The sequence below is a fragment of the Aotus nancymaae genome, unplaced genomic scaffold (assembly GCF_030222135.1).
Source record: "Aotus nancymaae isolate 86718 unplaced genomic scaffold, 86718_ANA_hifiasm-v0.15.2.pri h1tg000028l, whole genome shotgun sequence".
Classification (NCBI taxonomy): Eukaryota; Metazoa; Chordata; class Mammalia; order Primates; family Aotidae; genus Aotus; species Aotus nancymaae.
Window position 1 is genome coordinate 24,203,881 of NW_026988441.1, and position 14,696 is coordinate 24,218,576.

The following is a 14,696-nucleotide window of genomic DNA, read 5'->3' on the forward strand; positions in this document are numbered from 1 at the left end:
GGGCTGGAGAGACGGTAAAATAGGTTGTTGTTATTTAATGGGTATTGAGTTTTAGTTTTACAATATGGAAAATTTCTAGAAGTTTCTTATATAACAATGTGAATGTACTTCACATTCCTGAAATGTATGCCATTTTTTTGAAACAGGGTCTTACTCTATCACCCAAGCTGGATTGCAGTGGCACAACTATGGCTCATTGCAGCCTCAAACTCCCAGGCTCAAGTAATCCTCCCCCATGAATCTCCCAAAGAGCTAGGACCACAGGTGCACACCACCATGCTATTTAATTTTTTTTTTTTTTTTTTTTTTGTTAGAGAGAGGGCCTTTATATGTTGCCCAGACTGGTCTCAACATTTTGGGCTCAAGTGATATTTCTGTCTTGGTCTCCCCAAATCCTGGTATTACAGATGTGAGCCACCACCATGCCTAGGCCTGAAATAGATTAAAGATGGTAAGTTTTAGACTAAGCGCTCACATCTATAATCCCAGCACATTGGGAGGCCAAGGGGGGCAGATCACTTGAGGTCAGGAGTTTGAGACTAGCCTTGCCAACGTGGTAAAACCCCATCTCTACTAAAAATACAAAAATAAACTGGGCATGGTTGTGCATATCTGTAATCCCAGCTACTCAGGAAGCTGAGGCAGGAGAATTACTTGAATCTGGGAGGTGGAAGTTGCAGTGAGCTGAGATTATGTCACTGCACTACAGCCTGGGCAACAGAGCGCGATTCCATCTCAAAAAAAGATAATAAAGTTTATGTTATATGTTTTTACAGTAATAAATTTTTTAAGAGAAAAACTGAAAAAAATACATTAGTATAAATCCTTTCAAAAATTACTTCAAATCACAGAATTGTTTTTCTCACACACAAAAAATATATATTCATCATTAAACACATGGTAAAAATAAGACTATTTCCATGTTGGATAAAACCACCACTAAAAATCAACTAAAGGCCAGGTGCAGTGGCTCACGCCTGTAATCCCAACACTTCAGGAGGACGAGGCAGGCAGATCACCTGAGGTGAGGAGTTCGAGACCAGCCTGACCAATATGGTGAAACCCCATCTCTACTAAAAATACAAAACTTAATCGAGGTTTGTTGCAGGCATCTGTAGTCCCAGCTACTCAGGAGGCTGAGACAGAAGAATTGCATGAACCCAGGCAGTGGAGGTTGCAGTGAGCCGAGATGGTGCCATTGCACTCCAGCCTGGGTCACAGGGCAAGACTCTAACTCAAAAAAAAAAAAAAATCAGCTAAAAAATATATACATGATAAGTAATAATGAAAATTGGGATATTTATAGATAAAAACACACATACACATAATCTGATTGTGACAGACCATATGGATGGTTTATCTCTTAATTGAAGCCCATATTGACTTAAAGTGTACAGGACTGCAAATTGTCTAAAATTATAGTACCTAAGTAAAACAAAATAAACCACAATGAACTGATGTTGAAAAACCTACACTGAAAAAAACACACTAACATTGAACTGCAAAACAATAAGTAAAACATTTACTCATGATGTGCCATTAAAAAAAAATTGTCTAGGTAACTACAATATTTGACTGTAATGGTGTACTCATGGAAGACAGGTATTTTGAATCATTGACAGGCACTGTATGGCAGTAAAATTTGACAAAAAATGCAGTATAATCATAAATAGAAGATTCTAATGAGAAACAGTTAATAAGTAAGCATTTAAAATAAACTAGAAATAATTTTTATGTTGTAATTGTATGCTATTCTTTCACAAAATGAAACTGCTGTAATCCAACTTTAGAAGCAAGGTATAGCCTTAAATTGCTAAATTATATATATATATGCAATTTAATGTTTTTTATTAAATATATTATATATATAATTTAACATATATATAACAGAATATAGTTAGAGTCTGTGTTACATAAAACAAATATTTGGAAATAAATTCTGTTATTATTTAGATATAGGCTAGAGAAAGCAGGTGAAAAATATAGAAAATAATTCTGTATTTTTTTCAGTTTTTCTCTTAAAAATTTATTGTTGTAAAAACACATAACATAAAATTTACCATCTTTTTACTGAGACGGAATCTTGCTCTACTGCCCAGGCTAAAGTGCAGTGGCATAATCTCGGCTCACTGCAACTTCCCTGCAGCAAACTTAAATTTGTAAGTAACTATATTAGTAAATATGGAGTGCCTACTAATTATCTAATTTAATTCAAACATAACATGTAAATTCTAGCTTATTGTTCCTAAATGTCTGAATATAACATTACAGGCAAATTTGAAGTAGAAAATAGAAATTAAAAACTTATAGAAAGGGAGACATTAGTAAGATGGAGAAATAAAAGGTCCCCTATTTGCCTATTTCCCCACAGTAAGAATAGTTGCCCATTCCTGACAAAAATACCTTTATGAGAGAATCACAGCTCAAACCCGTAATGACAGCTACATGGTACATTAAAGGTTGGAGAATTGCTTCACACCAAGATTTCAAGACCAGCCGGAGTTATCCAGCAAGACCCAAACTCAAACCTAAGTGCCTTTATGATATCTTTTTTTTTTTTTTTGAGATGGAGTTTTGCTCTTGTTGCCCAGGCTGGAGTGCAATGGCATAATCTTGGCTCACCACAATCTCCACCTCCCAGGTTCAAGTGATTCTCCTGCCTCAGCCTCCCAAGTAGCTGGGATTATAGGCAGGCGCCACCAAGCCTGGCTAATTTTTTGTATTTTTAGTAAAGACGAGGTTTCTCTATGTTGGTCAGATTGGTCTCAAACTCCCGACCTCAGGTGATCTGCCCACCTTGGCCTCCCAAAGTGCTGGGATTATAGGCATGAGCCACCACTGTGCTTGGACAAAGAGATCTTTAAGATCCAGAGATGAAGTTAGGAGATTCTGCTAAAGCCAGAGATTGAGGAGTGTTTTCTACAGAAGGCAGGCTCTCATTCTGGTGGCAAACTACAGGACCCCTGGTCTTGGCTACAGAACAGGAAATGGCCAAACACTAGGGCAGACCCAGCAATCTTGTGAACAAGCTACAATCCCTCTCCATTGGAAACTCAGAGGTCATCCCATTACCCTGGGGGCCCAATGGAAGAAGATCCTTTACCTTCTGAAACTAGTTTATAAAAACTTGAAGAGGTATTTGCTCCTTCAAATTCACAGACATCAAATGCAAAATTATATTGCGTCCATTGTCAATGCTTCTCTTTTAACTGGAAGTATGTGGCAGAAAAATTAATCAAAACAATTTTCAAAAAGCCACTGAAACCGAAGACAAGTAAAAATATGCTGTTTGTAGATTATGTAATCTTATATATAGAAAACCATAAGCAGTGCATTAAAATCTGTCTGCTGGGTGCAGTGGCTCATGCCTGTAATCCCAGAACTTTGGGAGGCCGAGGTAAGTGGATCACCTGAGGTCTGGAGTTTGAGACCAGCCTGATGAACATAGAGAAATCTGTCTCTACTAAAAATACAAACAATAAGCTGGGTGTGGTGGTGCATCTGTAATCCCAGCTACGAGAGACGCTGAGGCATGAGAATCAGGTTGCGGTGAGCTAAGATCACAGCATTTCACTCCAACCTGGCAACAAGAGCAAAACTCCATTTCAAAAAAAAAAACAAAAAAGTCCAGGCATGGTGGCTCATGCCTGTAATCCCAGCACTTGGTCAGGAGATCAAGAGCATCCTGGCCAACATGGTGAAACTCCATCTCTACTAAAAATACAAAAATTAGTTGAGTGTGCTCGTGTATGCCTGTAATCCCAGTTACTTTGGAAGCTGAGGCAGGAGAATCACTTGAACCAGGGAGTCAGAGGTTGCAGTGAGCCAAGAATGTGCCACTGCACTCCAGCCTGGATTACAGAGCAAGACTTCGTCTCAAAAACAAACAAACAAAAAAACTCAAACCTTTCTAAATTAATAAATACACTCAGTAAATTAGAAAAACATAAAATTAACATACAAGTATAAGTTATAGTCCACACACTTAAAACAAACTACCTGATAAAACAGACAAAAAAAAAAAATCTTATTTACAATAGCATTAAAGTAATAAATTTCTGAGAACAAATTTGACCAAGAAGATAAAAAAAAACTTTACACTGAAAGATGTAAGATAGTTAGAAAAAGAAATAGAGAAGACACAATTAAATTTTAAAATGTTTTATGTCTATGAGTCGAAAGAATATAGATTCAATAAATATAGATTCAGTAAGCTCCCTATAAGAATTCCAGTGTCGAGTTTTTTTCACAGTAATGGAAAATACAAAGCTAAAATTTACATGAAACTACAATAAACTCTGAATAGCCGAAGCAATATTGAGGAAAAAGAAGAAACCAGGAGGACATCATACTTTATCATTTCAAGCTGTCTTTCAATAATATACTTAAAAAAAAAAAAGAATGGTATGTGAAGAAAAATTAACGAAAAATTCAATGTAATTGAAACCAATACTCCATTCTTTTCAAACGTGATGCAAAAAAAAAGAAGATAAAAAATAGTTTTAGCGGCCGGGCGCGGTGGCTCAAGCCTGTAATCCCAGCACTTTGGGAGGCCGAGGCGGGTGGATCACGAGGTCGAGAGATCGAGACCATCCCGGTCAACATTGTGAAACCCCATCTCTATTAATACAAAAAAATTAGCTGGGCACGGTGGTGCGTGCCTGTAATCCCAGCTACTCAGGAGGCTGAGGCAGGAGAATTGCCTGAACCCAGGAGGCGGAGGTTGCGGTGAGCCGAGATCGCGCCATTGCACTCCAGCCTGGGTAACAAGAGCGAGACTCCGTCTCAAAAAAAAAAAAAAAAAAAAAAAAAAAAAAATAGTTTTATAACAGAGTTTCTGAAAATTATGCAGATATTTGTGTGTCCCTAAAAACAATAAAAAAGCAGTCAGAATGTTCAGTCTGTTCTATGCCATGAAGAGGACTTTGGCTCTCACTGTAAACTTGAAGGAAAATGACTGTAATGAAAGTAGAATCTTTAGAGAATTTAAAATCATAAGACAGAAAATATCCCTATGTGAGAGCAAAGAAAAAAAAAAAAAGAAAAACTCAGGCTTCCAAAAACTACATGAACACAGATTCCCAAATGACATTTTAAGGACTTGATTTCTCCTTGACCTTTAGATCTCTCATCTGTTTTATTCGGTTTCACTCTCACCTACCTGGGGCTTTGGCTACCATCTCATGTCTCTTTATATTCCAGGGCTCTATTCCTTGCTCCAGACAAATCATGTCTGGCTTAGAGACAACAATATCTGCTTCATCAAAGAAAAAAAAAAAAGTAACATGTATCTTGCTCATATTCTCCAATTCCAACTTAGTAATGTGCTTGTAAGAGGATGGATAGAATATTCTAATACATTTTTCCCAAAATACTAATTTATAACAGAAATTTCTATACATTTAGAAACTATTGTATATTTGTAGGTTCTTAATTTCACTACCCAGTACTACTGAATTAAAAAATTGGTGGTTGCAATTAGATTTTACGGTGTTTCAACAATATTTTACACCATAAAATTTCTGGAATTACTACTAATCTAGAGTGAGGGATACAGGTCAGCTCAGCAATGTGGAAAGGTCAGCTCAAGATAAAACGTCTTGAAGAAATTGTTTTTTCTACACTGACAAATCTTTATGATTTTCTTGAAAACAGGGATTTGAAACTCATTTATGCAAAGCATAATTATCAAAAATTACCAAAAAACATTCTACAAAAAAACCCAGAAATAAAGCCTTTAGGGTATATTAGGAATAGAGTATTGAAGTTATACTCACTCAGAAAGACCAGGTTTCTGTAGTTCTCTAACATCACATCCTTATATAAATTCTGCTGTGCAGCGTCCAGGAATTGCCACTCCTCCAGAGAGAATTCTACAGTCACATCCCTAAATGTCAATGGTCCCTGAAAAACACACAGAGACATGCATATATTTACCAAGTGGTCATGGACATAATTTTTAATTTGACTCAAGGTGTAATTAGAGAGTAGAGAGAACAGGCCAGGCGTAGTGGCTCACGCCTGTAATCCCAGCACATCGAAGCCCTGTCTCTACTAAAAGTACAAAATTAGATGGGCGTAGTGATGCATGCCTGTAATCCCAGATACTTGGGAGGGTGGGGCAGGAAAATCGCTTGAACTGGGAAATGGAGGTTGTGGTGAGCTGAGATCATGCCACTGCACTCCAGCATGGGCAACAAAAGCAAAACTCCATCTCAAAAAAAAAAAAAAAAACGGAGAGAGAGAGTAGATAGAACAGGTTCTGACTTAGAGGAGTGACTGAAATTATCCAAGAAAATGATTTTTAACACAGAAATATTCTCTAATGTATTCTCTGACTCTAAAAAACACACCCACAAGTGGCCATGGGCAGAATTTTTAATGTGACTCAAAGTCAAATGAGAGAGTAGAGAACTGGTTCTGACTTACAAAAGTGACTAAACTTATCTAATAAAATAATTTTCAACATAGAAATATTCTCTAATGTATTCTCTAACTCTGAGAAAATGGAGGGGCATAGAATCCACATCAGTGTATATATGCTATTTTTCTGAATAAAAATAAAATTAAGGTCATAAATACAAACATGTACATTTTTTAGTGCTATATCTACATCATACAGAATGAGTTGTGTATATTTTTCAGATCAAAAAGACATGCTGAATCATGCTGAATTAGAAGGTACCTCTTAAATTTTAACATGTACAATAAACTGGGTATCTTGTAAATGCAGATTTTTTTTTTTCAAGATCTGGAATAAAGTCTGAGTTTCTGAATTTCTAACAAGTTCACCAGTAATGCCAATGTTATTGGTTCAAGAAGAATCTTTTATCAAACATCCAGTAAATAAAAGAACCTGGGTTTTTCCTAGTATTTCTGAACTGTAAAAAAAGATGAGAGCTTTCACTTGCCAAAGACAGATATATGCAAAGAAAACCTAAGAGGAGCAGCTAACAGATAAAATGTAATGATTTATGCACATCAGTTGCATAAAAATAATTTATAATAAAAAGAAAAATAATTAGCTTTCTAGTAAAAAAAAATCTGTTGGAGAGCTCCTTAACCAAGTGAATAAACATTAATATTGACTGCACTAGGACAGATTTTTATGATATGTTGATGCACAAAAGAAGGACACAGCATCACCACTGTGACATTTTCCCCTGAAAGTAAATTATAGTCTGAATTTAACCATAAAGAACTATTATACCAGATCAAGTATATAGAAATTAACACCAAGACAAAAGTATGCCAAATTGCAGGGTCTTTATTGCCGGCAGCCACGGAGGACTCACATCTCTCCAACCTGTGGCCCTGAGCTCAGAGGGAGCAGGGTTTTTAAACTGAAAAACCACATCCTGGTTTTATGACCAAGACGGTGAGGGGTGCAGGGCAAGCAACTTTACAGCAAGCTAGCTGTTTTTCACTTACAGAAGCCAAGGTCAGCAGTTATTGCAAGGAAAATGGGGCAGTAGTTACAACTTATTTTTGGAAAAACAGCTTTATCTTATATAAAATGGCGTTGCTTACATTCTGACTCTAGGCCAGCTATAGCACAGAACCATCAGTTTTATGCAAAGGTCAAGATACAAATATCTCCCATATTCTGTAAATTTTAATAGTGATTTTAAGTAGTTCTTCTTTAGCACCCTAGAGAGCAGGTATTTTCTAATATTTTTTTCATGACTTTCTGGGTAATAAATGCCATCCTCTTTAAAAAAACATTTTCTTAATCCTGTTCTGCATAGAGTTAATGAAGAACACAGAACCTTAACATTACAAGCTTTCTATCTTTACTAAGAACCACATTCTTTTTTCTTTTTATCTTTTTTTTTTTTTTTAAAGACAGAGTCTCACTGTGTCACCCAGGCTGGAGTACAGTGGCGCTATCTTGGCTTACTGCAACCTCTACCTCCCCGGTTCAAGCAATTCTCTGCCTCAGCCTCCCAAGTAGCTGGAATTACAAGTGCCCGTCACCACACCCAGCTAATTTTTGTAATTTTAGTAGAGACAGGGTTTCACCATCTTGGCCAGGCTGGTCTTGAACTCCTGACCTTGTGATCCACCTGCCTCAGCCTGCCAAAATGCTGAGATTACAAGTGTGAGTCACCCACTCTTCTTTCAATAGGAATCTTAAGTAGTCACACCTTCCCAGCCACAAAGGGAACATTTTTAATACTGCAGATCATAAATTCATGATGAGAATTCTTCATGGCATATAAGAAGCCATGATGTAGAAGGCTCTGGTATATATATTTTTAAAATGTTTTTCAGAAACGCTTGACTATTATAAGAATTTTTTTTTTTTTTTTAGAAAGAAAGAAAAAAAAGAATGGAGAAGAGGAAGAAAAAGGAAGAGAAAGAAAGAGAGAGAATGGAAGTATTGCTTTCTTGCCCAGGCTAGAATGCAATTTAGTAATGGGTATTGAAAACCCCTTTTATACCAATAATTATACTTAATGATGTAGACAGGAAGGAATAAGGGAAGAAAATAACAAACAAGCAACCAACCAATATTTCATTTAAACCTATGAAATGCTATGCGATTACTGAGGAGTGATTTACTTCCAATTATGTAGTCACTTATGGAATAGGTGTGAGGTGGTAATGTATGTTTTGTGTATTCGAAGTGGAGAGTTCTATAAATGTTTATTAAGTTTACTTGTTCCGGGTCTGAGTTCAAGTCCTGGATGTCCTTAATTTTCTGTCTCGTTGATCTATAGAGTCGTTAGCTCTTCTTGTTACATTGATCCTTTTGCCATTATGTAATGTCCTTCTTTGCCTCTTTTGATCTTTGTTGCTTTAAAGTCTACTTTATCAGAGGCGAGAATTAATTCTCCTGCTTTTTGTTTATTTGTTTATTTTTACTCTGTTTGGTTGGTAAATCTTCCTCCTTCTCTTTGTTTTGAGTCTTTGTGTATTGTTGCATGTGAAATGGGTCTGGATGCAGCATACTGATGGGTTTTGGCTTTTTATCCAATTAGAATATTTATAAGTTTAATACTGCCATTTGATGCTAGCTGGCTGTTTTGCCCATTAGTTGGTGTACATTTTTCATTGTGTTAATGCTTTTTGCTTTTTGATATATTTTTGGAAAGCCTGATATTGGTTGTTCCTTTATATGTATAGTGCTTCTTTCAGAAGCTCTTGTAAAGCAGGCCTGGTGGTGGTGAAGTCTCTAAGTACTTGTTTATTCGCAAAAGATTTAATTTTTCCTTCGCTCATAAAGTTTAGTTTGGCTGGATATGAAATTCTGGGTTGAAAGTTCTTTTCCTTAAAGATGTTAAATATTGGTCCCCACTCTTTTCTGGCTTGTAGGGTTTCTGCTGAGAGATCTGCTGTAAGTCTGATAGGTTTCCCTTTGTGGGCAACCTGACCTTTCTCTCTGGCTGCCCTTAGTACTTTCTCCTTCATTTCAACCCTAATAAATCTGGCAATTATGTGCCTTGGGGTTGGTCTTCTTGAAGAATATCTTTGTGGTGGTCTCTGCATTACCTGCAGTTGAATATTACCCTGCCTTGCTAGGTTGGGAAAGTTTTCCTGAATGATATCCTGAAGAGTATTTTCCAACTTGGATTCATTCTCTTTGTCACATTCAGGTATACCTATCAAACGTAAATTAGGTCTTTTCACATAGTCCCATATCTCCTGGAGACTTTGCTCCTTCCTTTTTATCCTTTTTTCTGCAATCTTATCTTCTCGTTTCATTTCACTGAGCTGGTCCTCGACTTCTGATATCCTTTCTTCTGCTTGATCAATTCGACTGTTTAAACTTGTGCATACTTCGCGTAGTTCTCGTGTTGTGTTTTTCACCTCGATCAATTCACTTATATTCCTCTCTAAATTGTCCATTCTCGTTAGCATTTCGTCAAACCTTTTTTCAAGGTTCTTAGTTTCTTTGCATTGGGTTAGAACAAGTTCTTTTAATTCACAGAAGTTTCTTATCACCCACATTTTGAAACCTGCTTCTGTTATTGGAACACACTCATTCTCCATTAAGCCTTGTTCCGTTACTGATGAGGAATTGCGATCCCCTGTAGAGGGAGAGGCATTCTGATTTTGAGTATTCTCTGCCTTTTTAGGCTGGTTTCTTCTCTTCATTATATATTTATCCCTCTGTCGTCTTTGTAATTACTGACTTTCTAACTAGGTCTCTGAGCAGACGTCCAACTTTTGATTCCCAGCACCAAAATCTGAGCAATCCATTGCGCCGGCCACAAGAGTCGCTCTGGCGACCCGTGGGGCTCCTCTGCTGGGAATCTCCTGGTCCGTGAGCAACAAATATTCGTCTGAAAGTGTGGCGCCCTCTCGTTCTCTGCGCTTTCCCTGGGAGCTACGTGCCCGAGCTGCTAGCTATCAGCCATCTTGGATCTCTCTCTACAAGAATTTTTAAAAGTAGTTAAAACAGACTCATTGGGGAGGAAAAACAAAAGTAGAGAAGTAAAGGTTTGCACATAAAAATGCATGGTATTGGCTGGGTGCAGTGGCTCACGCCTGTAATCCCAGTACTTTGGGAGGCCAAGGTGGGCGGATCACGAAGTCAAGAGATCGAGACCATCCTGGCCAATACGGTGAAACCCTGTCTCTACTAAAAAGACAAAAAAATTAGCTGGGTGTGGTGGCACACACCTGTGGTCCCAGCTACTCGGGAGGCTGAGGTGGAAGAATCGCTTGAACCCAGGAGGCGGAGATTGCAGTGAGCCAAGATTGCGCCACTGCACTCTAGCCTGGTGACAAAGCAAGACTCCGTCTCAAAAAAAAAAAAAAAAAAAAAAATGCATGGTATTTCAGAAGGCACAGTGGACACAGCTCTTGATATTAGACATGTTTAGCTGAAAAAAAGCCATTTTTTCCTCCTTCTCCCCTGGAATTCCTACTCAAATGAAATTTTCTGCACAATTTACGCCTGCATCTCGAGGATATGCCTTTAATGGTGTCAGCACCACCTTTTTACCTGCTACCACACCCACAGGCAGGACCAAGACCTGCAGAAACATTCCATCCATTTGTGTCCTTTACACTAGAAGAGATTCAGGAACAATGAGCTGCTCCATGAAGACAAAAAAATAAGTTTCTTCTTTTCTGTCCTCAGGTGCCCTCCTCTTGCCACAGACACCAGCAATTTCTGCTACATTAATGGTAATATGGGCCACACCACCTTGTCTCTCCCAAACCCAAACAGAACAGGCCTTGTGACCACCCTTTAGTGAAAAGGTTTCTACCTTAACTCTCATGAATGTCTTGAACCCTTCATTTTTGATTCTGGCCTCACCCTGGAATTATATGAGGCACTTAATTAAAACAACAAGTATGATTCCACCTAAAACAATAAATAAAACCTGTGGAAAAAGCACAAGTAAAGATTTTTATGCATACTGGCCATATCCTAATTAGAGGTCACTTACCATCCAAATAAATTCCAAGATTTTTTATTTTTTGTTTTTTATCCCCATGTGTCAAGGGGAATAAATACCAAGCTTTTTTGCAGAAATCTATTTATTGTATCAACCATATGAAGCTTAAGTCAACCGTTTAAACAGTTGCTATCTAGACTAAAAGTTCATGGATGGTAGAGACCATGAGTGCTTCATCTATTATCCTAATGGCCATATGAGACGAAAACATTTAGTTTATCTCTTCAAATTTCCAGAATTTCTTGTTTTTCTCCCAAGTACCAGGAATCTGAAGAAACTGTCATCTGGCTACCAACCAGACATCTCTTGTATGAGGGAAGGAACAAACACAGGATGAACCATTTCTCTTAGACTGAGACAGAAGCAAAGTTAACCTCTCTTGTCAGCCTGACACAGTTCTGCTCTGGAAATCCTCAAATGTCTCAAAGATGCCAAGGTGATTCTGAGGATTCCCAGTGACCATGCACTGATGGGCCAACTCTAAGCCAGAGGGAAGAGAGTTAGGCTGATTCTAAACAGAAAATGGAGCTGCCTTGGTAAAGCTTCAGAACCTGGATCACCTGCCCTGATTAGTTAGCTTCCGGTAAGAGGAAGGACAAAAATGTTATACTCAGGTATCACATTTTACTGGTAGGCATAGCTGTGGTCATGGCTCTGGATACTTTGTAGCCTTGCTCTCTCACTCCTAAGATGCTCGTTTTTACTTACAGATTCTGGTATCAGATTCTATTTACATCAGAATCCTCTCGTGTAATTGTAGCAGGTCACTGGACAAGACCTGAAAAGCTCAAAGAGTCACACTCTCAATGGGGGGCTTTAAGATGCCTATGTTGACATCTCGCAATGCAGAAAATTCCTCCTGTTGGTTTTCATTACATTCTTAATCCAAAGCCTGGCCTTGTCTTGTGAATCTCAGGCACAGGTCAGCTCTTATGTGCAGATTCTTGGTGAGATCAAACTGACTCTGTATTCTTGGGTGTTATAGCAAGTGGAGTACAATCAAAGAGATAATTTCTCATAGAGGCTATGCTAGCACATCACATCCTAAGTAATATTTCTGCCAAAAAAAAGAAAAAAGAGTCAACGCAACATGGATGTAAGTAGACAGTTTATTTGTTCCAACCTTGAGGACTGTAACCTGAGAGCAAAGATTCAAGTTGCCTAGAATCTACACTTTGATTAGCAGCAGTTACAAGAGTACTAGCAAAGGAAAAAGAAGAGGTACAAAACTGTTTGTTAACAACAAATAATTTTGGGAGTGAGAGATCAAGGTAAAAAAGTATCCAGAGTCATAACCATAACTTTACCTACCTTTCTTATTTATTTACAGAAATAACATTGATATTGATCGGCTATACATCATTAAGGTTTACAGTTTAAGTTAGTGTTCAGTGTTGCATTATTAAAGTGACAGCTACTTGTGGCAATTGTGAATAGTTTCAAGAGATGAATACATAGCTCAAAGAGGGGAGAAAGATACAACTGTGTTCTCATTTTAATGTCTGACTTCAGAAACTAAAAGGACTTGCATTCCTCAGATAAAAGTCTTTATTTTCCAAATCTTAAGACCTAGATTTAGAATTTGGAGCTGCAGATTTAGGCTCTGGACGGGTAGAATAGCAGCAGGTGTTACTTGCACATTTGTGGGCCTTTTAGCAAGAGAAGATAAAAGAAAGTGGAGATTGTCATGTCTACATGTTTACTCAATGCACACCTGTTATTCTGATTGGGTTTCTGGGCTCCTTGTTCTGTGAATTAGTTTTAGGTCTGAAGATACAAGAGTCATTGAAAGAGGTAAAACGGTTGATTGCTGTCCTGTGAAGTTTGTAGAAATCCGGTATATCCTCCCTAGAAGTGAATGTAGTGGCCTATAGATACCAAATAGGCAGATATACAGAAAAGAAAAATTTTCTACAGCCCCAGAGAAACTCCACAATAATAGACAGAAAGAAAACTGCTTTATTACATAATTAAATGAGAATGTGAAATCCATCATGGTCAATCTGCTTAAGAAACTGCAAAGACAGAAAGATATTCATCATAATTAGTCTATAAGTAGAAAAATTTACAACACCATGCCATACATAATTCATTCTAAATTTACTTGCTAACTGAAAAGGCCATCCACGTATGCTACATGGTTATATTAAATGCCATAATAAACTTATCACATCTTCATGACAGGAAGCCATTTTATAACTTAAAGCCAGGTGCCTACTAAAGGTAGGCTTTCACTCTTCTACAAAAATTGTTGATTAGGGTGCTATCATTTTGGCTTTTTACATTTTAAAACAATGGCTCTCTACTTCATGAGCACTGGGCTATAGCACTCCTGCTTGCCATCCCCTGGTCACCAGTGTCCTCCCTTGACTCCTACCATGTGCCACTCAGGCACAACCCACAGCACAAGGCTCAAAGGTGGCAGCTCACATCTTATGTGAACCCCAATTGTCACAGCAGCACTCCAGTGCCACATCAAAGAGTGAAGCCTGAGCTGCAGGAGGAGAGCCTGCAGGCCTCCTGGGTAGAATTACACTTTTATAATACTGGGAACGGAAGAAGTGTTTCAGCCTCAGTGTCAATTTATAATGGTGACACAAAAAAATAATGCTGGACTTTCAGTATGAGTCTGGGTAGAGATCACTCTAAGGGTCATGCCCGTGACAGCCCACCTCATTCAAAGACACCATGAGATACTCAAAAGGCTTCTAAAACAGACACCCAAAGCATCTGAGAGAAAAAGAGCTCTCAGTCTGATCAAGATTATATTGAGATAAATAAAGAAGTTAAAAGTATCTTAAGAAAAACTCAAATTAGACATAAGATTTATCAAGTTAGCCAGAAAATATTCCCTTAAAAAGAATTTCTCTCTAAATATCCAAAGTGCACAGCTGCTCTCAGCATCAGAAAAACATGAGCATAAGGGCCGGGTGCGGTGGCTCACGCCTGTAATCCCAGCACTTTGGGAGGCCGAGGCGGGTGGATCACGAGGTCAAGTGATCAAGACCATCCTGGTCAACATGGTGAAACCCCGTCTCTACTAAAAATACAAAAAATTAGCTGGGCACGGTGGTGCGTGCCTGTAATCCCAGCTACTCAGCAGGCTGAGGCAGGAGAATTGCCTGAACCCAGGAGGCGGAGGTTGTGGTGAGCCGAGATCGCGCCATTGCACTCCAGCCTGGGTAACAAGAGCGAAACTCCGTCTCACAAAAAAAAAAGAAAAACATGAGCATTATAAAGAAAGGGGGCAAATTCTCAGCAGCATTTTATAAGGTTTCTCTT

At 38.2% G+C, this 14,696-nt stretch overlaps 1 protein-coding gene across 2 annotated transcripts in view; it reads right to left on the reverse strand.

The window, feature by feature from the left end:
• Positions 1–14,696, reverse strand: part of LOC105726274 (zinc finger protein 257-like) — a 33,154-nt gene that overhangs the window by 11,672 nt on the left and 6,786 nt on the right. The window contains exons 2-3 of one of the 2 annotated variants that reach the window (XM_021676499.2): positions 5,778–5,904; positions 5,162–5,254 (exon numbers count right to left, since the gene is read on the reverse strand). In XM_021676499.2, coding sequence (XP_021532174.1) covers positions 5,162–5,254; positions 5,778–5,904 — 220 coding nt within the window. The remainder of the gene's footprint in view (positions 1–5,161; positions 5,255–5,777; positions 5,905–14,696) is intronic. The other variant, XM_064381552.1, reaches the window with a different exon arrangement.